This window comes from Dama dama, chromosome 23 (genome assembly GCF_033118175.1).
Source record: "Dama dama isolate Ldn47 chromosome 23, ASM3311817v1, whole genome shotgun sequence".
Classification (NCBI taxonomy): domain Eukaryota; kingdom Metazoa; phylum Chordata; class Mammalia; order Artiodactyla; family Cervidae; genus Dama; species Dama dama.
In genome coordinates, this window is record NC_083703.1 from 56890081 (window position 1) to 56914532 (window position 24452).

At 33.4% G+C, this 24452-nt stretch overlaps 1 protein-coding gene across 1 annotated transcript in view; it reads left to right on the forward strand.

Moving 5' to 3' along the window:
- The window catches only part of SYCP2 (synaptonemal complex protein 2), a 71189-nt gene extending 49382 nt beyond the window's left edge, over positions 1-21807 (forward strand). Inside the window, exons 26-43 of the mRNA XM_061125802.1 lie at positions 2596-2666; positions 2758-2815; positions 3263-3318; positions 3751-3808; positions 4316-4487; positions 6486-6523; positions 6984-7154; positions 7660-7855; positions 8999-9195; positions 15460-15550; positions 15799-15939; positions 17788-17918; positions 18958-19052; positions 19147-19246; positions 19835-19893; positions 20032-20110; positions 20216-20272; positions 21086-21807. Coding sequence (XP_060981785.1) covers positions 2596-2666; positions 2758-2815; positions 3263-3318; positions 3751-3808; positions 4316-4487; positions 6486-6523; positions 6984-7154; positions 7660-7855; positions 8999-9195; positions 15460-15550; positions 15799-15939; positions 17788-17918; positions 18958-19052; positions 19147-19246; positions 19835-19893; positions 20032-20110; positions 20216-20272; positions 21086-21160 — 1845 coding nt within the window. The 3' untranslated portion in view covers positions 21161-21807. The remainder of the gene's footprint in view (positions 1-2595; positions 2667-2757; positions 2816-3262; positions 3319-3750; positions 3809-4315; positions 4488-6485; positions 6524-6983; positions 7155-7659; positions 7856-8998; positions 9196-15459; positions 15551-15798; positions 15940-17787; positions 17919-18957; positions 19053-19146; positions 19247-19834; positions 19894-20031; positions 20111-20215; positions 20273-21085) is intronic.
- Positions 21808-24452: the final 2645 nt, after the last annotated feature.

Here is a 24452-nt window from a genome sequence, read left to right on the forward strand (position 1 = left end):
AGAAAGTGTTCTAGTTTCATTCTTTTACAAGTGGTTGACCAGTTTTCCCAGCACCACTTGTTAAAGAGGTTGTCTTTTTTCCATTGTATATCCTTGCCTCCTTTGTCAAAGATAAGGTGTCCATAGGTTCGTGGATTTATCTCTGGGCTTTCTATTCTGTTCCATTGATCTATATTTCTGTCTTTGTGCCAGTACCATACTGTCTTGATGACTGTGGCTTTGTAGTAGAGTCTGAAGTCAGGCAGGTTGATTCCTCCAGTTCCATTCTTCTTTCTCAAGATTACTTTGGCTATTCGAGGTTTTTTGTATTTCCATACAAATTGTGAAATTCTTTGGTCTAGTTCTGTGAAAAATACCGTTGGTAGCTTGATAGGGATTGCATTGAATCTATAGACTGCTTTGGGTAGAATAGCCATTTTGACAATATTGATTCTTCCAATCCATGAACACGGTATGTTTCTCCATCTGTTTGTGTCCTCTTTGATTTCTTTCATCAGTGACAAGTGCTCCGGCCTGGTGCACTGGGAAGACCCAGAGGAATCGGGTGGAGAGGGAGGTGGGAGGGGGGATCGGGATTGGGAATACATGTAAATCCATGGCTGATTCATATCAATGTATGACAAAACCCACTGGGAAAAAAAAAAAATAATAATAATAATAAAAAAAAATTAAAAAAAATAAAATAAAATAAACAACTGACAAGTTTAGTGTCAAGTACTCAAGAGAGCCCCCTAAACTTCTGTTCTGCTTTTCAAAGAAAATGCTTCTTTTAACATGTGTGATATTTTTACTTTTTGGTACATGATTCAGTACCATGTTGTTTTCCTAGCTCATCCTATCTCTCTTGACAATAAGATTATTCTGAAGTCCATATTTTTGTTAGAAATATTTACTCTTCAGCCAGGTTTAAAATATCAGTTATCTTTGATTTATTCCTCACAGTTATCTCCACTTAATTTAAAGTTTTGAGATACTCCTTCTGTAATTTCCTCTTGAATCTTCCTTCTCCTGACCATGCCAACTCCAGTTTTGTTTTGTTTTTTATTTCTAATCCCCAGCTTATTACAGTATCCTTTATGTAGTTCTTTTTGTCGCTAATATTGTCTCTGTGCCAATCCATTCATTACCTTCAATACTAGCTTTTTTACTTTCCAAAGCACACAGCTTCAGTCATGTCATTCTCTTATTCAAAAATCTTTCTTTGGTCTCTGTTGCTTATTGATTTAGGTAGAGACCTAAGCTGGCTCCTAGACCTCTTAAAAGTCTGAATTACTTCACAAAATTAGTTTCCTAGACATGTCTTGTTTAGCTGAAACAGAATAATTTAAGATTCCCTGAAGTGTCTTTGCTGTGTTTATTCTTTTTCTTCCCCCTTTGAAAAGAACTTTGAAGTGAGTCACTAGGTTCTTTAACCTCTTTTCTCAGTGTCAGAACTTTATTCCTCCTTGCAGACCTTGCTTCAGAGTCTGCCTTCTCCATGAAAACTTTCTAAGGTGCCCTGACTCAAAATCCAAATGGGCAAGAATTCTGAATCTGTGCAGCAGTGTTGTTGTCCCTTTTTTTGGTATTTTATTCACTGTTGCAGTTCTTTCTTTCTCTCTTCTGTCTTCTAGAATGTAACTGTTTAGAATCATCTTTGTATCCTGTATAAGTAAGACCTTTGCTCACATTTGTACCTTCATTAATATGGTTGCTTATTTTTGTATCTTCTGTAATACCTAGCAAAAACTGACCTGCAAAAGATGAATTGAGCAAATGTATCTAAACACTGGTAAAAGTCATTTTGGAAAGTTTAAGTCAGATAAGTAATTAAAAGAGTAGAATATTGAAGGATAAACTTTCTGAAATAATGCAAATTATTATAAAATAGCCAAAATAAATAAATAAAATTGAAGAGGAATCACAACTAAAATGAGTATTTTAGTTTTAATATTCCCAACTTCCAGATATTAGACTTTAATTATTTCTCATCAGTAATCATTTAGTGATATAGTTAAATTATGTCAATAACATAATTACTTAAATATGTTAAGATTTTATTTTACTTCTTGTGCTTACTTTTTGATCATATTGAATATACTTTGAGCAGTAGGCTATAGGAGTAAATTTACATACATTTTTCCCTAATGATACTATTAATAGTTGGCTGATACAGTTTTGATTCATTCACCTGAGATTTTGCATAAATCTTAGCCTCTCCCAAAGTTTTTTATTTAACAGTTAAAGCAAATGAGATTCTTGTCGGGGGAGGGAGGTGGGAGGGGAGTAGAAGCATGCTTGTTTTGTAATCCTAGAATCAATGAATTCAGAATACCAGTGAGGTAATTTACCTATGTACAATAATGTCAATAAATATTAAAGATATAAGGATATTAGTTTTGTATTTGATTTATAATACTTTCTATTATGTTCTCAGTTAGTACTTAAGTCTTCCATTTTTTTAAAAGTGTAGATTAGTAAAGAAACTGTCACAAATGTAAAATTTATATTAATGAAAACACCATTAGAATAATATATGAAAGTTTAGTTGTATATGATGTTTGACAAGCAAGGTGCAAGTATGAATGGTTTTATGTAAACTTCTTTTGTATTTAGGAGAAGGTTCAGAAAAAAAGTTATAGACAATTGAAGACTACTTTTGTTAATGTTACTTCAGAATGCCCATTGTAAGTAATTTTTCATAAATCTTTAAAAGTTTTCACATTTGAAGAAAAATTTGTTGTATAATGGAGTTAATGTTTCTCTTCATTTTTACAGGGATGATGTTTACAATTTTAATTTGAGTGGAGCTGATGAACCTGTTATTAAACTTGGAGTAAGCTAGAAATCAGAAGTTATTTTGTATTTATTCAGTATTTATTTTATATTTACCATACAATTATTAGAGTATGCTTTCTGATTTCCATCCTCTTATATATATATTTGCTTTAAAATATTTTAAAGTATATTATTAAATTTTTAAAAATTTATTTGGTACCAACCTAGGTATTTTTGATTTTCTTTCAAACCTTTTGGACTAAAGTAGAGAAAAATGAGTAATTGGGGCAACAAGAAAGTCTCTTTCCTTCCTGATGCAAGATTTAAAATTACTACTCTTGTTTTTAATATAGTTTATATTATTAGCTTGCTTCTTAAATATAAAAATATTTTAGTAAGATTTTGTTTCATATGAAGTGATAGAAATGAGATTTTTATGTTAATTTCTTTTGTTATTTACCTTTTAACACTAAGAAAAAAATTTTAACGCTTATTCACAATATAGATGCAAGAATTTCAAGCTACAGCTAGAGAAGCCTGCGTGGATAGTTCAATAACATTGTAGGTATTTTTATTATAATCAGATGGATCAGTTTAAAATACAGCTTCCTCAATTGTTCTTTTTCTTAAATATTTCCTTCCAGTTTGTCTGAGACATTTTAACATATCAAAAGAGTGAATAACATGCTACTGTCCTGACTACTCCTACTATGATTCTATTATTTTAGCATTTACTTCTGAAATTTATATGCAGAGTCTGTATACTTTTAATATTAGTTGTAATCTGAAAGGATTTAGTAGTCATTTCATCTAACCTTGTTATTTAGTAAATAACTGAGGTCAGAGAGAATAAGTGATTTGGGCATAATTACATAGGGAGTTAGTGAAAGAGTTAAGGCAGAAAACTCTTAAGAAAACAGGTATAACTGTCCACTCACATGCTACCTTAAAACAAGTAATTATGATTAAAATTAATGCATATTTTTGTTTAAGGGTAGGTTTAAGGAATCATGATGAACTTGAACCTTCTCTCAAAGCAAAAGATAAAAGAGTAAGTAATAATATCCTAATGTGTCTATTAAATCAATATTTGTTTTTAATAATTTTTCAGTGCCAAACATTATCACAGAACTGGAACACAAAAATATTCGGATCACTTTTTTTTTTTTTTTTACTTTGGAGAGATTGTCCATGTTCCTGTTATATCTTTTCTTATGGTCTCTGAGCTATTTGTAATCATTAGTAATAGAAGATATGACAATTCTACTCTCTTAAATGGTATTAGGTTTTGTCTTTGTGGAAGTAAGCTGTTTTGATTTAACTTTTAATTAACAACAACATGGACAGCAAAATATGTCAGTCTCTGATCTGGATTTCAGAGTGTATTGCATAGGTCCTTAATGCCAAATGGATTATTTAGCATGCTAAAATAATAAAGAATTAGTTTTTCTGAGTTTCTTGGTAGGTTTTTTTTTTTTTTTTTGCTTAATTTCCTTTGTATGACATATAGCAAGCCAGATTACTTCATCTGTTATAAGGATTATTTTTTTTAATATAGATTGGATCAGATTGTAAAAAGAAAAATCCCTTTAGTGATAGTGACACAGAATATAGATGTGATGACAGCAAGACTGATATTAGCTGGCTAAGAGAACCAAAATCAAAACCACTGATGATGGACTACAGCAGAAATAAAAATGTGAAGAAACATAAAAATGGGAAGAAATCAAGTAAGAAATCACTTTTTATAATTGTCTACCCTTATGAATGAGATAATACCAAAATGCTACAGCAGTTTTTCTTTTTGTTTTATGATTCTGGGTATTATGGTCATATTTAAATCTTTTTATTGGGATCTTAGGGACACAAAATATGGCTTACTGTAATCTTTGGTTCACGACACACTCTCATTGTTCATCTACTCATGGCCTGTTCTTCAGTTATTTAATGTATTAAATATTCATGAGACCAGCACCCTAAACAAAATCAGTCCTTGGACAGCACCCCATTCCCGGCTACATCCAACACACATAGGAATTATATAGGAATTTATATAGATGCAGTAAAAATTTATTGAAAGGAAACAGTTTTATTGCAGACATTTTTGTGTCTAAATCTTTCATAAAATGTTTTCCTGGCATAAATCTTCTGTTTCTTTTAGTGAATCTCTTGAAGTAGTTGGATAAGTGTTTGAGGTATATGTTTTTGGCTAGACATAATGTCCATTTTCATAGCTTAACATCTATTTCAGTATTTTCTAAGCCACAAAGACCTCATATATTCCATTTTTAAAAGAAGGTAGTATAACTAAGCTTTTAAGTTTATATTTATTTTAAGGGAATCGATTTTTATTTTAGGATAAAAATAATTTAGTGACCTGTAGGAGTTGATGGCTTACAAAGAAGTAAAAATAGAGGAAATGGGAAATGAACTTTGGCATGTGTTTAGAAATGTGACTGAATTTAGAAAACAGATGAGATTTCAGTCATATTCATAAGGAAGAGAAGCAATAAGATTATCACATTTATGAGACAGTATGAAATAGCACAGTATATGCAGGAAGTGCAGTGTCAGAGCAGTTGAAATGTAGGTCAGACTTGTGGGAAAATGTTGAAAACTGCTGCTGGATCTAGTCACAGTGTGTGGACTTAGACGCAGTGTGTTACAAGCCAAGGAGAAACATGGTAAGATAATATAGTCAGGAGCTATTGTCTGGTGGGAAGATGTATAAGTAAAGATATTTATAACATAGACTAGAAATCTTGAGGAGTTATTAAGGTTAGAATACTGTAATCAGTAAATACTCTTAAAATTGAACACTTCTGAGTGAGTTGTTTTGTTTATGTACCTGAATAACAAGCCAATGTGTACAAGCTGGCTTATTACCAGGATTGGAGGACCTTTCTTCCAGAACTTCATTATTTCCTTGGCTTGGATTATCCCAATTCTTAAGGCTTCAGTGAATATTTAGAAAGTTGAACTTGTGCTAGAAATCAAAAAAGGGAATAGGGACTGAGGCAATTCTCAATAATATGGGTAAATCTTAGAAACATAATGATGGGTGAAAAATAAAGCAAATCATAGTATATTACATGACATGACTGTTTTGTATTGTTTAGGGATATGTATCTGTGAAGTAAAACTGTAAGGTCAAGTGACTAAGAAACGGATTTAAGGATAGTGATGGCTTTTTGGCAGAGGGGCTATAGGCTATACAGGGCCTTGTAAGGGAGTACACAAAGTAGACTCAGTAGTATTCATAATCTAGTTCCTAAATGGAACAGTAAATTCATGGGTATTGACTTTATAGTGTATGTTACATATTCTTTTGTTTGTTTAAAAGTTCATAATATAAAGGAGAAGTGAAGTGAAGTCGCTCAGTCGTGTCTGACTCTATGGACTGTAGCCTACCAGGCTCCTCCCTCCATGGGATTCTCCAGGCAAGAGTACTGGAGTGGGTTGCCATTTCCTTCTCCAGGGGATCTTCCCAACTCAGAGATCGAACTGGGGTCTCCCACATTTCAGGCAGATGCTTTAACCTCTGAGCCAATAAAGGACAAGGGAAGTTGGTAATTCATATTGTACCAAATTATACTTAAATTTTTGAATGCGTTTGAAGGTACATTCTTAATTTTATGATTTTAACTTATTTGCAGACATATTCTAACAATTTTTAATGTGAGTTCTTGTCTATTTGAAAAATTTAACCTTATTTTCTTGAATTGCAGGACCATCTTTGGAAAGGGCGCAACCAAGATCTAAAATGGTAAAACCAGGAAATCTGTGTTTGAACATCCCTTTAAAATTATTTTTCTCCTTGTATTGAAAAAATATCATTTGTCATCTCATAATTTTATCCTTGGTATCAGTTCCTTGTTTTCTATAATTGTTCCAAGCTTGGCACACTTACTTCTGCCTTTTTGAATCATGTTGTTTTAAGTCTGTTTTACTCTGTGGTTATAGATTTTTTTGACAGCTTTTCCTTTCTCTCTTAAGTTACATAATATATATCAGACCTCATAGAACTTTTAATTATTCAGATAAAAAGTTGATAAAGAATATATTTTAAATGAAAAGAGAAAATCCAGTCATTTTAAAAGTATTAATCAAGAATCTTTTTATTCCTACAAATATTCATATAGATTTTGTCATAGTGTCAATTTTATAGCCAATAGCTTGTATCTCAAAATATTGATCTAATATACTCAGGAATTTTTCTTCTAAAGACACCCAACAAAATCATTACCAAAAAGGTAAATGAGACAGTTGCATATGGGAGAACCAGACTTCCACGAAGAGCAGCAAAAACCAAAAAAAATTATAAAGACCTCTCAAATTCAGAATCAGAGGGTGAACAAGAATTTTCATGTTCATTTAAAGAAAAAGTTCTAGTACAGGTAAATAGATACAATTCAAATTAGTAGCTTCTAAGACGCTTTTAAAATATTAAATATATATTTTTGTAAGAATGTCAGATTTATCTTGTCACTTCTTTTTAAGATTTAACCTATGTGAGAAAACATAAATTGATAACAATTGTAAACAATTTTGAATTCTAAAATTGTAAGTGAAATATGGGGGAAAAAAAAGAAATATGGGAATTCTGATTCCCATACATTATACCAGTTAATGTATAAACTGGAAATCATTTTCTTTGAACTGTTATAGCATTTTATTTGTATCTATTAGGATATTTATGGTCTCTATAGTCTCCTGTGTATTTGTCATATGCTTTCTAGTATATTAGAAAGTCTTCACTACTCATGTTGAGGCCCCTGTTACACCTGTATGTAGTGAAATAAGGCATTTTATAAATATTTCAATGTAATTTAAATTGTTTTATATGTCCAAGTATAAATCATTTGCATTCATAAATAATTTGAAAGTTATCAATATTTTTAGGAGAAGATTCATTCCAGAAGCAAAACCGTGAAACTGCCAAAGAAACAGCAGAATTCCTTCACTGCCAAAACACAAGAGGATGTATCAAAAGAAAGGAAAATCTCATCTGTCCTGAAAGATGCTGGAAGAGATAATAGTCTTGACCCATCTCCTATGTCTTTATCTGGGAGTCCATCATCTATAGAAGTAATGAGATGTCAGTATCATATTTTTCTTCTAGTTGAATATTTAGATGATTTCCCAGGCCATTTCTATATTATATCTCTATGTGAAAACATAATTTGAAGACTAATTTTGAGGGGTATATTTAAAATTTTTAGTAGTCAAAACTTCATTTTTATATTAGTTAATGCTAGTAACTTGGTCTTGCTAAGGATAGTTGGCAACAATATTACTGTGACACTGAAGTTAGGAAGTTAAAAGACCAAATGCTTTTTCCAGATAAAATGAAAATAATGATGGGGCTTTCTCTTTTCTCATTTTTACATTTCATTGACAAAAGTCCCCAAGGAATATCATGTTGATTCTGTAAACTCACAGTGGATTATCTTCATAAACAATTGAGGTTTTGCTTTTATTTAAAAATAACTGGCAAAGAAAAATGTTTTCTTTGGAGCTCTGACATAGGTATATGTTTTTCAGGTATAGAAACTATAAAAATAAGTATCTAGTTTTTATATCTTTTTCCCTTTATGGATATTTTAAAGCATTTCTAAGTGTCATTTTAGCTAAAATTCAAGGCTTATACCAGTTAATGTATATTTCCTCTAAAGTAGTTATATTGTTCTTTTCTAGAATATTTTCGTAATGCTCAGAACCACTGTCATCTCAGACAAGCACACGTTCAGAAGACAGTTGCACATGCCCTGATTTGATCTGAAAACTATCTTTCTGAGAATTCTTCACACTAAGACTTATTTCAGTCATGAATTTTCTCATCCACATATAAAAGATTTAGATCAGATGTTTTCCCAAGCCATTTCTAACCATAAAATTCTGTGACTTTAATATCTCAGTACTGCCTGTGGTGTTAGAATACTCAAGATAATAATTAGGTTGATCATTATAGTACAGCCCATACTATAGATATTTTTGCTTGAAAATGTTTTGAAAGTTCTTATTATTACAATTATGTTTTAAATTGAGCAATAATTTTTAAGTCTTATAAAATATTTTACACATAATTTTATCTTGATATATTGAAAGTTTATCCTTTCTAAATACAGCTAACATTTGGGACTTTGCTAAATTATTATATTTTTAGGATTTAATACTACTTCTGAAGATGTCAATGGTTAACACTGTCATCTTTTTGTTTGTATTTTGTGAGGCAATATAGGTGTAGAGAATATAACAGAAAGGGACTTTACTCAGGATTGTGACTGTGTAGCAGAATCAGTATCACCTTATCCAAAGACTTCATCACCTGAATCCTTGAACAGTGGAGTTGGAGGTCCAATAAAGTCATCCAAAAACAGTGAGAAAAATTTACTGTGTACAAGAGAAAGTTCATCAATTGCACAATCATTCTTTTTGGTAAGAAAAAATGTGTGTATATATATATTTTTATCAGATATACCTGAAGGAAGTAAATCATTTGCGTCTAATCTTAATCAAATACACAGTGCTTGCCTACTTAAGGTTCTCAGTTTGGTCTTGGGGAAAGAGGAACCTACCAATAAGTAAAATAGCCTCAGTGAACTAATAGACTGATATGTTCAGGAGGACAATGTAGTGATATGAGAACTATGGAGTACTGATAAGAATTCTGTAATAGAAACAGACCCTTCCAAAGAGGTATGACTTGTTTGTCTACATGTCAGAACTGCATTTCCTAGACTGGAATAAGCCTCTTCCTGCAGCACAGGCACTTCTTTCAGGTTTTACCAAAACTCAAAATCTGTAAATTTTTAGTTACTAAATCACAAGTTGACAAAGAATATAGTTGAAACAGTATGACTATAGCATTTGATTTAAAGATTTATAGAGGAACTTTAAAACTAATAGGTAAATAGTATGACTTAATGGTATATTGAAAAATTCTTTATTCTGCCACTGATATTATTTGTACCATTTCTTATTGATAAAATATGTACATATGTTCAAGTCTTTTAAAAAGACATTAGATATAGGGATCAAATATGGGTCAAAGTGAGGGTAGCTAAATATGTAATGTCTACAAGTAGTAGTTTATAGTTTGAATTCTTTTTTAAGTTGCTTGTACTTTAGTATCAGTTTACAATGCACCCTCCCCCACCTCCAACCCTTTTTTTGGCTTAGGTTTTATAGATGGCTTGGTTTGGAGAATTTTGAAGTAGTAATAAAGTTACAGAACTGATTGCCAAGATAATGTAGTTCATTATAACTGAGTCTAACTGAAAGTTCTGAATTAGAATTACATTAAATCCTGACCACTGTTTGCTAGCTGTGAAACATTTTATAAGCTAATGAATCCCTCTGCATCTCAATTTTCTCATCTGTAAAACAGGGCTGTGAAAAATTAAGTAGACTGATTATGGAAGCATAATACCTGATACATAGTAAATACTCAAATATATTATTCTCCTGATATGTGCTAATCTCTGTATACAAAATTAAGGAAGTTCAGCACACCTATAGCTACAATCTAAAGTCTCTGAAAAAGCCAGCCAGCCTTCTGTCCTATAAGTTTCCATGTTACTCTCTCCTTACTTCTCACCCTCTCCTCCCCTCTCCCCATGTCCATAAGTCTGTTCTCTATGTTTGTGTCTCCACTGCTGCCCTGAAAATAAATTCTTCAGTACTATCTTTCTAGATTCCATATATATGCATTAGTGTACAATATTTATCTTTCTCTTTCTGACTGACTTCTAGGCTCTAGGTTCATCCACCTCATTAGAACTGACTCAAATGTGTTCCTTTTTGTGGCTAATATTCCATTGTATATATGTACCAAAACTTCTTTATCTGTCGATGGACATCCAGGTTGCTTCCATGTTCTAGCTATTGCAAACAGTGCTGCAGTGAACATTGGGATACATGTGTCTTTTTCAATTTTGGTTTCCTCGGGGTATATTCCTAGGAGTGGGATTGCTGGGTCATATGGTGATTTTATTCCTTGTTTTTTAAGGCATCGCCATACCATCTTCCATAGTAGCTGTATCAATTTACATTCCCACCAACAGTTCAAGAGGGTTCCCTTTTCTCCATACCCTCGCCAGCATTTCTTGTTTGTAACATTTTTGATGGCCATTCTGACTGGTGTGAGATGATCTCTTATTGTAGTTTTGATTTGCATTTCTCTAATAATGAGGGATGTTGAGCATGTTTTCATGTGTTTGTTAGCCATCTGTATGTCTTCTTTGGAGAAATGTCTGTTTAGGTCTTTTTTCCACTTTCTAATTGGGTTGTTTTTCTGGTATTGAGTTGTATGAGCTGTGTGTATATTTTGGAAATAAATCCTTTGTCAGTTGTTTCACTTGCTATTATATTCTCCCATTCTAGGGGTTGTCTTTTCACCTTGTTTATAGTTTGCTTTGCTTTGCAAAAACTTTTAATTAGGTCCACTTGTTTACTTTTGGTTTTGTTTCCATTACTCTAGGAGGTAGGTCATAGAGGATCTTGTTTATGTCATCGAGTGTTCTGCCTATGTTTTCCTCTAGGAGTTTTATAGTTTCTGGTCTTACATTTAGGTCTTTAATCCATTTTGAGTTTGTCTTTGTGTATGGGGTTAGGGAATGTTCTAATTTCATTCTTTTACATGTAACTGTCCAATTTTCCCAGCACCACTTACTGAAGAGGCTGTCTTTGCCCCATTGTATATTCTTGGCTCCTTTGTCAAAAATAAGGTACCCATATGTGTGTGGGTTTATTTCTGGGCTTTCTGTCTTGTTCCATTGGTTTATATTTCTGTTTTTGTGCCAGTACCATACTGTCTTGATAACTGTAGCTATGCAGTATAATCTGAAGTCAGGAAGGTTGATTCCTCCAGCTCCATTCTTCTTAAAACCCCTTTGGCTATTAACGGTTTTTTGTGTTTCCATATGAATTGTGAAATTTTTTGTTCTAGTTATGTGAAAAATGCCATTGGTAATTTGATAGTGATTGCATTGAGTCTGTAGATTGCGTTTGGTACTATCGTCATTTTCACAATATTGATTCTTCCTACCCAGGAACATGGAATATATCTCTCCATCTGTTTATGTCATCTTCGATTTCTTTCATCAGTGTCTTACAGTTTTCTGTATACAGTTCTCTTGTCTCCTTAGGTAGGTTTATTCCTAGATATTTTATTCTTTTTGTTGCAGTGGTGAGTGAGATTGATTCCTTAATTTCTTTTTCTGATTTTTCATTGTTAGTGAACTGTTTTTACTCCTACAGTGTTTTATGAACTTTTTATTCTGTTTAATCAGTAGTTTTCACAAAGCATATTTTTCAAACAAAATTTTATATGAAACTTTCAGTGTGCCAAATGTAAAAATGCAGCTACATTGTTTAAAGCGGATAGGTCTGAACCCTGACCTACATACCTTCCCTCTCTGATAATCCCCCAAAGGCACCTTTGCAAGACTCTTAATTTCTACAGACCACAGTTTAAAACCATTTGTGATTAGACAGTCATCCCGTGGTCCTTTCTTGGTATTGCTTCATCATTCTTCCTTTCCCTGAATCCTTTCTCCCATTAGTATCCCATCTTGCAAATCTCAGCACCTAGGTCATCCCCACTCACCTACTTTAATGCTGTTTGCTAGATGAAATTTTGTTACATATTTATTGGCTGGACATTTACAGGAGCCACTGTGTTTCCAATTTACTATTGACTCTTTATTCTAAGTCTCTCAGTCATGTACAACTCTTTGCAACCCCATGGACTATATAGAGTCCATGGAATTCTCCAGGCCAGAATACTGGAGTCGGTAGCCTTTCCCTTCTCCAGGGGATCTTCCCAAGCCGGGGACTGAATCCAGGTCTCCCACATTGCAGGCAGATTCTTTACCAGCTGAGCCACAAGGGAAGCCGGACTCTTCATTAGGTATTGGAAATTTGCTATGTAAATTTGTCATACCAGCTTACACTCTCCAACAATGCTATGTAATATTGCCCATTTTTCTACTGTTTCTTAGTTTTTTTCTTTTTTGGCAGTCTGATGAATTTAAAATGTGTCTGACTTTAATTTGCATTTTTCAGATTAACTGCATTTTTTAGATTAACAGCATCAGTGAGTATTTTCATATTTTTTGGCCATTTTGTAAATTGCCTATTTTTTTAATTTTTAAAATTGTATTGTTTGATTTTTCCTATAACTTTGGAGGCATTCTTACTATATGTTGGATATTAATTATTGGTTATATCCAGTGCAAACATTCTTTTTCTAGAATGTAGCTTGTCTTTTCACTTAATTAAATCAAAATATGAAATTTACCAATCTTTTGTTCAAGAAAGCCTACCCTCAGTTATTGTCATAAAAATATTTTCTCTACAAATGTTAGTTCTAAATTTGAGGTTTTCCATTTTTCTAGGCGTCCTCTTTTTGCATATGGATAGTGAGTTAGTGCAATGTCATACATTGGATAACCCCTCCTTTCTCCATCATCTGTGATGACACTTGGGTCACTGCCTTGATAAGCTTATAGGTCAGCTGTTCACCCAGTAAAATATAGGATAGTACCTCTCTGTCTCTGTGCTAATACAGCATTACTTCAGTTTGTATATTAATAGTTTTATGCATACAGTGGCTTCACCACCCCCATCTTGACTCTCCTCTTATTATACTTCCAAATTATAATATACTTCCAAATTATAAGCCCTATACTTGGCCTATGTAGTTTAGAATTAGTTTAAGGGAAGAATTGCTTTTTACCAATATTGAGATTTCTCATCCATATATTTCATTTTTCTGTCTACATTTTGGTCTTATTTCCAAGAAAGTTGTGCAAAATCTTCTACAAAGAAAGTTGTACTTCTGCAGTGCTTTATGGGATTTTTACTTTACTGTATTAAAGAAAAAAACTTAAATTGTTTTCTGTGTTTTTAACTTTTTGCTTTTGTATAGAAACACTTGATTTTTATATCTCCCACATCCTTGGCAAATTCTATCATAATTACCTGCTTAGATTCTCTTGAATTTTGAAAATAGGTAATCAGAGTGTTTTTATGATAATTTTTGCATTTTGTCTTCCAATCCTTATATACATGGTCATTTCAAGGTGACTATGACATGTGGAGCAATGTTAAATAGATATCATAGTAGTATGTATGCTTATCAATAGTTTTTAGTAGATACTTGTTATCAAATTAATGTTCTAATTGTTTAAATGTCTTTTTTCACTTATGAATGGGTGTTGAGTTTTAGCAGTGAACTAGTTATTCCCTCAGAATTTAAGTAATTTTAGTTTAATGTCTTTGTATTTTTCTTACTTTAGTTTTCTAACTTCCTTTGGGTTTCTGTATGTCTTGTTCATTCATAGTATAGTTAAGTATAATACTGTTGTGAATAGAAGTAATACAGTTGTGGTACAGTTGACCCTCCATATCTATAGGTCCACATCTTTGTCAGCCAACCATGGATTCAACCAACTGTGAATCAGTACTTCATATGTGGGACATGAGCATCAGTGGATTTTGGTATTTGCAAGGGGTCCTGGAACCAGTCCCTCCTCTGCCCGCAGATACTGAGGGAAGAATGTACACACACTGTGCTTGGTTCCGCACTCCTGTCCAGCTCTTCAGCCCCAGGAACGGGAGTGGGTTGCCATGCCCTCCCCCAGGGGATCTTCCCAGTACAGGGATCGAGCCCAGGTCTCCTGCATTCAGGCAGATTCTTTACCATCTGAGCCACCAGGGAAGCCCAAACTGCAACACCTATTCAGATGTAAACAGTTATACTTCAGGAAAAACTTACGGAAATTGAACCCCCAAATATGAAAGTCATATGGTAGTACAGCCAGTAAGCTTTCCTTAAACTAAGATAGTTCTTAATAAGAATCAGATTACAGGCCTTTAGTATAGTTATAGTAATTTAGTATTTTTCACCTGTTGTTATCTGAAAGTGTGGTGTTTAAAATATGTAGGATGGTTTGGTCATAGAAAAAAAGTTGAAATACTTACAATGAGAAAGTCTTAAATAGGCTGTCACTTTAAACCACTGACTTACATATTTATAATTAGGACTTAGTGGTTTCATGATTATATAGGAATTTGGTTGAGTTTTTCTACTATAAAAGTCAACCAAAAAATATTAATATTTAATAATCTATAAAATACAGAATGTTAAGACAGAATTATAGCTTGGAGTGGGCTGGGTTTGGGGCTATATCAGCCTCTACTTAGGACAGATTGGTATATATAGACTGAGTAGAGAAACATCATTAACTTAAGTATAGAAGGGGAACTGGAAATGGACACAGATTTTCATAAAACAAGAAAAAGACTAATTTGGCTAACACATTTGTATTTGAATCAGTAAGACATAAGGTTAGAGGACAAAGATGGGGCTTAAAGATATAACTTGAAGGAAGTACTTTAGACTTTTCTTTGGCTTCCCATTTCCTGACTCAAAGAAATCAAACTCCTAATAGGGAAGAATTGAAAAATAGGATTAGTTTTAAAAAGCAGCTCAAAACTATTGCTGGTTGAGGTTAACATAAAAATTTAGGAAAATGCATAGCAGTGTGAGATAAAAAGGGATGGAAATAATCTGAAGAAAAAAACAAATTGATAGCATTTGCAACTTATTGTCTATAGAGCTTGAGAGAGATGGTCAAAGGTGAATCCAGGAGTACTCACACAGAATGTTTTTCCAATTTCTGATAATTATCTTAGAAAAGTCATTCAGCATCTCCATTGTCCACGTCTAGTGAAGAGAGAGAGAAAACATGGTATGGCGTGCCCAGTGACTCCACACGTATGTCAGGTTTGTGGTCAAAGACTTGCTCTTTAAAAAACGCATATTAGTTACTGAACTACTACTGTGAAATTTCACCTAGAGAAATTATATTTTTATAATTGTACCATTATTCAATTTAATGTCAAAATTATATATGATTTAATGCAGTTGTCTAAAACTATATAAATGGAAACAAAGGCTTTTTTAAAATAAAAGCAATAATATATTAGGTATTTTTAATTAAGATTGTAGCACTATTATTTACTGTTCCTAAGGCTGTATACAACATCTTAGTTGCAAACGAATGTACACGGAAGACAGCCTAAATTATTCTGGTGAACTGGAAGAAGAAAGAGCAAACTTGCTTCCCAAAAAACTCTGTAAAAGCGAAGATGCAGATCATCACACCTACAAAGGTAGGTAGATTAAATGCCTATGTCAAAATGCAATTAATTTGGAAAGTGGTTTCTTCAATTTTGAGTGACTTCTTTCATAAAACAAATTCCTTTGTAAAGATAACTTTGGATAAATCCAAAAAGGAGGATGCTTTATCACAAAGTTCACTTTATTTTACTATTATAGTAAGCATGACTTTACTCATAAATCTTCCTCATCACTAATTATCATATATAGGCTTTACTACAGTATTAACTTACTGATTAGCATATCATTAAATAGCTGGGTTATTACTGTGCAAGTAGTAAAGAACTAGTTTTTTAAAAAATCAATCCAAATATGTTCCATTGTTGCCGGGGTCCAGCCCCAGCAGGATCCAGGGGGTACCCTCAGGATGAACGGCGTCGGCGAGAGATAGAAGACACGTGAGACCAGCCTTGATAGGGCCAAGTCTGCGAGGGGGAGAGAGAGAGAGAGAGAGAGAGAGAGAATGACCAGACGGGGGTGCAGAGAGTCTGGCAGAGTCTGGCCATGCTTTATTTTTTACCATAGCTTTTATACCCTAAGTTAGTACATTTCTAAGGGGAAGATAGTTTAACATTACGTCAGCTTGTCCTTCATGAAACCAGGGTGTTTTCTGCATACTTCTTTGTTTATGAGGGTCTTGTACATTATCTTCTGGCCTTGGGGCCTGTTAACATTTTATGCAGGTCAGGTGAATGTAAACCTATTTTCTGTTTCTATGGTGACCTTAACTGAAAGGTAGCAGTCTCATAGGGCAATAGTACAGAGTATATCTTTGTTAATACAAAAATTAATCCTTCTGCAAAATTATCAGTTGTGTTTATCTAAGAAGTTTATCCCATACTGACTCTGCGACTTTGGTGAGGCAGCTTCTGCTTAGCACTCCTGACTGGCAATTAACAGCCGTCTCATTGTTACCACACTAGGGCTAAGTTCTTATTTCTCTAGATCTTTAACTATATTAACAATGGTTTCTATAACACAACCTTAGCACATTAAAAGCAAAAACACAGCAAGCAAAACACAACAAGCAAATCTCAACCCAAGAACCACCTATAGAATAATATTTCTTATGTTTTCTAATAGGACTCCTTTACCCCTTAAAAAGGCTCTATGTCTATTAGGGCTTTTATATAATCAGGTTCTTTATGCTATTTTATGATTAGGATATTATAAGCAATCATGCATATTAGTACCAAGGGCATAAATGCATTTGGCTAACAAACTGCCCGCAAAGGAGTTTAAATTAAAACACTCCTATCACCCTGGATAATCTCATAAAATACCACCACCTGGGAAACTTAGTGATTAAAGTTCTAAATTGATTCTTATTTGGGAAGAGATCAGGGAAGGCCTTCCTGCCTGTGTCAGAGAAATTAGGGAGTAGTCCATTGAGGCAGGCATCAGAAAGACAGATAACATCTTTAAGGTGAGCGCCGGGGGCAGCTTTTCGAAATCCCTGAAAACCTGATCTGCCTTGCCTGTCAGGCTTTCTCCTCATGACCTTGTCATGGGTGGGATCTTGTGAGCTGACCTTTTCGAAACCCCTGAAAACCTGATCTGCCTTGCCCATCAGGTTTTCTCCTTTATGGCCTTGTCATGGGTGGGGTCTCGTGTGTTGGCTCCCGGCACATTGTAATGTTACTGTTTCTGCCTTAATTCCCATGCTAGAAGGTTTTTTATAAGTTAGAATATTTTAAATGAAAAATATGCCTATGGTTTATAATCCTTAGATTACATATGGCATCTGAATATAAGACATTGTTCTTAGTCTCATGACAAAGAAGGTAAAATTTGTAACAATGCATTATCTTAATTTTAGCTGATTGTCTTCATTTTCTTAGTGTCCAAAAGTATATCTCCATTATCAGCAAATGACTTTTCTATTCCTTTGGAGAACTTGGAAACTGAAATTTCAGATGTAGGGATGATGGTGTGCGAGCAGCTCAATACAGAATTTCAGAGGAAAGTTAATGTGAGTTGTCATCCTTTAAATTATGATAATATGTCACACTTTCTACTAGACTGTCAGTTCAGTTAACCCATTGGCAACAAAACACTCATTCATGAACTCAGCTTTCCTCATGCACTGGTAAAAAGCTGGAATGATTCATGAGCCAAGTTTCTTTTCTAAAATTTTATATTACCGATATTCTTTACCTATGGGTTCTCTTTGTCCTATTTTCCTTTTCAGTTTAACATTTTGAGTTTTTTGTGATTTTTCTTTTTTCTGAACAATTTTCTTGTTGTGCCTAGTCTTTAATACATTTTTTAAAATCTCACAGCAGTAACTGCTTGTAAGGGTATTATATAAAGTATAGAGGATGAACAGCCTCAGTCAGAAACCCATTTCATTTTGTTTCTCCAGTTCTGTACTTAAGCTCCTTAGTTATTGTGGTTCCAGTGAGGTGATATTTGCAAAATACTTCCTAAAATACAGTAATTCTAAATTACTGTTGTTTTTTCCCCTCATCTCTTTTTCTCACATGCCTGTATTTAGACAGTTCTTTTTGCCCTCCTGTTAAGACATTTTCCTGCACAGGTTATCAGCTCTCTTTCTTTGCCTTTTTCTTTTCTTCATGGGTAAACTCTGAAATTATTTAAGATTCATAGATTTCTTTTGAGCTGATTTATCCAAGGTCACCCTCGTCTAAACAGAGATGCCCTGATTCATACATTTTGCATATCTGTGGCTAGATGTGGATATATTTTATGAAAAATGGTAGTAATTTTGAGTGTGACTCCTGGGCTGTGTTCCTGAAAAGAATTATAATCACTAGCATTTTGGTAAATGTGATGTACTTATGAAAATAACTAGTAATTCCAACCCTCAGTCAGAGCCTTCCTGGTGGGACTGAGCTTATTCATTAACACTTCAGTTTAAATCACTTGAGTTTTTAATTTTTCACTGTTCTTAGTCATTTATATTTCAAGGAAAAGGCTTTAGTCTTAATATAGTCTTGGTTAGATTATTTAGTAAAGATTTTTCAAGTTAAAAAATGAGTGTTTTTCAGATCCGCCACAAAATGATGGATTATTTTACCAAACAGACTTGGAAAACAGTTCAACAACATATAAAAGCAATCAACCAGAAGATTCAGGAGTACAGGTCTGTGCTAAAAATCCCTTCTAAAATATCCCAAGTGCTTTGTATTCTGAGTGCTATCATTTTTTTTAAAAATCTCATTTTCTTTCTTTAATAGGATCAAAAAACTTGACAAATTCCAATTCATCATCATGGAGGAGCTAGAGAATTTTGAAAAAGATTCACAATATTTAAAAGATTTGGAGAAGGAATTTGTGGTTTGTGTTTATAAGAGTTTAAAAATAATTGTAAACCTCATTTTTAAAGAGCTGCACTCAGGAAAACTTCTATTAACCTTCTACTTTTTTAGGACATAATTTAGTTTTATCCTAGATTTTTAGTTAGTTTCATGTACATACACTAAAAATACAGAGTTAAGTTTATCAAGGGGTATTAACATACATACTACTATGTATAAAATGGTAAAATAACAAGGACCTATACGGCCAAGTATATTCAATATCTTGAAATAACTTATAATGAAAAAGAATCTGAAAAAATACATGTATGCATGTATAAGTAAATCACTTTGCTATATATATATATATGAAACATTGTAAATCAACTGTACTTCAGTAAATACATAAAGTTTATGATTACCTCTTACAGGGAGAAAGTCTGAAAGAGTTTGCTTTCAGTTTTTTTTATCTGAAAGAGTATATGACATCTGCAATGTTTATTCTTAGCATATAGCCAGGTTGTTTTTTTTCTTTTCATGTTGTTTTTTAAATTAGAAATAAGTATAGTAAATTCTACTGTTTAAATTTTTAGTCATAACTACAGTATAACTAGTTTTGTACTTTTAGGACTTTCGGGAAAAGGTATGTCAGCAGTTCAGTGCCTATCAAAAACGTGAACAGCAGAGGTCAGTATGACATTCTTAATGATAAGAATATATAATAAGACTTTTTGGTCAAAAAATTAAAATTATATATACTATATTGTAGTAATTTAATTTGTTAAATACCAAAGTAAATGCAAAGGTAACTTTTCATTATTTTAGACTTCACCTTTTAAAAGCTTCATTGGACAAGAATGTCTTCTACAACACTGATTGTGAAGAAAATATTATTACATCTCAGGTATAAATTCTGTATTTTTGTATGTAATCTCTCAATATTGGTTAGTCCAACTTTTTGTTGTGAAACTTTGTAATAAATTTCATGGGAGAAATTATTTATTCACAGATGTGTTTGATGAAAGAAAACATGAAAATGCTGCAAGACAGACTTCTTAAGGAAATGGTAAATCAATATCTAGTTTGAGGTTTTTTTAATGGAATGATCAGTCATGCTTTTATATGTTTAAATGAGAAATTCTTCCACAGGTTTTTCTTTTTGGATTGAAACCACTGGGGTTCTTTTCGTTCTTTTAAAAAAAAATGGGAGCAAATTTATAGTAGAAAATAGGGGTGATTTTAAATAATGAGTGTCTCCTTAAAAGAAAGAGCAATTTAAAAGTAAGCTAGAATAATTATTTCTTTGTATGTATCTAAGCAAGATGCACCACAGCAGTCTTGCTGTGTCTTCTGAAGGAGAAGGTGTGTCAGGCAGAGCAAGAAAGAATTTTCATTTACTTAGATTTGAGGATAAAATTAGCTGATTTTGCAGAGGTCTAGTAGACCAGCAACTGGATTCTGGGGGAAGAGCTCACCAGGGTGGGGAACAGGGAAGGTGTCTAAAGGTGCTGTCCAGGTAAACATGCTTTGGTGTTTCCTCAGAGGTAGAGGCATTTCTGTGTATACTACAGGATATTTTAATATACTTTGATTAAATTTTAATAGAACCTCAGTATGCTGATAGTGGAGGCTAAGACGATAGTTGTTACTAAGCCAGTTTAGTTGGAAGCACGTAAGCTAACTAACTAGATTGATCCTTGTTGAAGATCTTTTCTAGACTGTGGATTTAATATTTAAAGGAAGTAAAAAATTTCATTGGTTTGGGGTTTAAAAGTGATCTCTCAGTTGATTACCTAGGAACAGGCCTTAGGGGATTGGATAGGATGATAATTTTATAGTGAATCACTGTTTAAAGTGATTTTTTTTTCCTTGGCCACAGCAAGAAGAGGAGCTTCTCACTGTACGAAGAGGACTGAGGTCATTATTCATGGCTCATGAGAGAAACAGTGTTTGATGTCTAGTTGTTCTCAACAAGTTTTATCCAATTATTCCTGTTTAGCTTAGGAAATGCCAGAGAAGCTCTATAAAGAAAAGACATGTTACCCAGGCAAGAGTACCTCTGTAGAACCCTCTAAATTCAAAGAACAGTCTGTCCTCTGCTGGATGAGAAAGAACCTGTAATCACCATAACATGACTGAGCCCCTAAGCCTTTTGTCTGTGCAATACTTTTTTCAGAAAACTTTGGGAAACCAATCAGTAGAAGGAATTGGCTTACTTTTATAGTAATATTTGTATGAGACAAATATTACCAGTTAACTATACTCATAAAACTAGTTATTAAAATTTATCATATAAAATATATTTTAAACACAAACAGTTGTAACTAAATATATATTGTTAAAATTTACTAGTTCAGAACATGGTTCAAATAATAAAATTTAGTGATGCATAGAAGGGGAAGAAGTCTGATTTAAAATGCTTACCTGAGTGTAAAGCAGTACTTTCAGCACACTGTTGGAGAGTGTATTTATTCAGCTATGGCTCCATTGTATTAGAAGGCACTAAATAGCCTAACAGAGTTACCATTTAATAGGTAGACATACTATTAACCTTGGCTGTTTGGACAAGTACTTTTTAAGCCCTAGGGTTCACTGTAATATTTTGCTAGATTAATATATGAAAATGAATACACAGTTTGTGTAATAAAGTTGAAATAAATGCTGTCACTTGGATGTTATAGTTATTCTATAAATCATTTTGTTTGAATATCTACCAGTCAGACATCTGAAGTATACCATCACACCATCTCACTTTACCAGTATTTAAGTACAGTGGTAAAAGTGGCTTCTTAGTCTAGATAAGCAAAAAACCTTTCACATCATAGCTTTATTCCACTGTTAGCATCAGCTAAGATTTATTGATAGCGTAGCAGAAATTCTACTTCAGGAAACAATGACAAGTCTGCTATAATATTAAAACAACTCAGGAGTTGTAACTCTTGTGTTCCCCCATGAGACTTCAAAATTAATCCATTATGACACACATCCTTTTATATCTCCCCTCCTTGGCCAGACTTCCAAGACCGCTAAACCCATGCCATGCTGATTCCCATACTGTGTTGTATGTGTAATCCAACCCAGGTAGGTGCCTGCTTTCTCCCAGCTCTTTAAACCATTCTGCTTTGACCTTGTCATTATCAATAGTTGTGCCCTGAATCTCACTTCAGATGTGAATCATCTCACCCTGCTTTCTAGAGTAGTCCCAGGCTGTTCACTCCACTATTCTTTGCTATGCTTGTTAACCCTCTTGTCCTTCCTTCTTGCCTTACCGATTTTAGAGTCCTTAGTCCTAGACAGTACTCTCACCCTCTCACCTTTGCTCAGCTTTTTATCCACTAGTTCATAGCCTTCATTCCACAACCTGAACATCACTTGAGAAAAACAAATATAATTAAGGTTTAAATTTATGACCACATATTTCAAATGGCTATATTGCATTGCTCAGCAGTCCTTATCCTGCCCTGTTTAATTGCCTTTACCACATTTCCAGAGCATTATTGTGTATCAGTACCTCTTTCCTTAATTCTTTACCTTTTAGGGTATGGCCTTACCTCATATTTTCCTCATCTCTTCTCCCTAAAATCTAATATGTTACCTGCATCAATACTGGCATTTCTGATTTCTCACATGTTTCAACAGCAGATAAGCCTCATTATTTCCGGAAAGTCTAATCCCCTGGAGGTACTCTGAATCCAGTTGTCTTTGACTTCTCCCTATTGGTGTGTATAGCCCACACTTGTTTTTTAAAAACATAAAAAAAATGACTGTAACATCAAGTTCCTTTTTAAATGCTGCCCTTCGTATGTAATTCTCAACCTAGCTTTACACAGAGCGTAGCAAGAGAGTTTTCTCTAGTTACTATCTCAATTCATACTTCTTACTTGCTCCTTACTGCCCCTCATGTCCAGCTTCTGTCCCTATAATTTCACTGAAACAGGTTTTATCAAAATCACCAGTAATTTTACCAAACCTTACTTACCTCTGTCTTCTTAGCTTCTCAGTGCCATTCCGTAGTTAAAAACCCTTGGCTGACAAAGATTTTCCACTCTTTTCTTGTCTTATTCCTAACTTCCCTTTTACATCTTAAGACTAGGAATGAGCTCCATATTATTTTCTTCAGTCTAAACTTTCTCCTTAGGTGTTTTCATCTGGTACCAAGTAATAACCATTTCTATATTAATAACTTCCAAATGTAGAAACATTCTGACCTTTACTTTGGACATTAGTGTTATATACATTGCTTTAGGGCTTACGTGGTGGTTTGGTGGTAAAGAATCTGCCTGTTAATGCAGGAGATGTGAGTTCAATCCCTGGATCAGGAAGATCTCCTGGAGGAGGAAATGGCAACTCATTCCAGTATTCTTGCCTAAAAATTCCACGGTCAGAGGAGCCTGGTGGGCTGCAGTTCATAGTGTCTCAAAGAGTCAGACATGACTAAGCAGCTAAACAACATCATATACTGCTTTACTGACAGTTTTAATAAACATCTCAATTCTCCAACCCTTGATTTCTCAGCATTCTCTCTCACCACCAAAGGGGGAAAAAAAGATAAACCTGTTCTTCTATCTCAGTAAATGTCACTTTTATCCACCCAACTAGACAAGCCAAAACCTAGGAGTAATTCCTGATTGCCTGTTTTTCTTTGGCTGGTTAATTGATCAACAAGACCTGTAGATTTTACTACTAAAATATGTTCTACAAATATAAATTCTTTGTCAATTCCACTGTCACTACCTTTGACAATCTCAGCATCATTTCTCATATGGACAATTTCAACAGCCTCCTAAATAGCTTCCCAGCATTCATACTTGCCTTGTAATTTATAGCCTCTTATTTACTTAGCAGCCAATATATTCTTGCTAATTCATAAATCATACCATTTATGTAAAACTCTTTAGTGACAATACATTCTTAAATAACCAATGGGTCAAAGGAGAAAAATCACAAGAGAAATTAGAAAATACTATGAGGCAAATGAAAATGCAAAATACTCCAAGCAATGCTCAGAAATTTATAACTGTACATTTATATATATATATACACACACATACATATATATATATTTAAGAAGTGAAGAAAGATCTCAAGTTCATAACCCAACTTTAAAAAACTAGAAAATGAGTAAATATACCCAAAACTATCAGAAGGAAGGAAACAATAGATATTTTAGATTTTTTTAAAAGAAGAGAAAAAATCAAAAGTTGATTCTTTGAAAAGATCAAGAAAATTGATAAGCCATTTGTTAG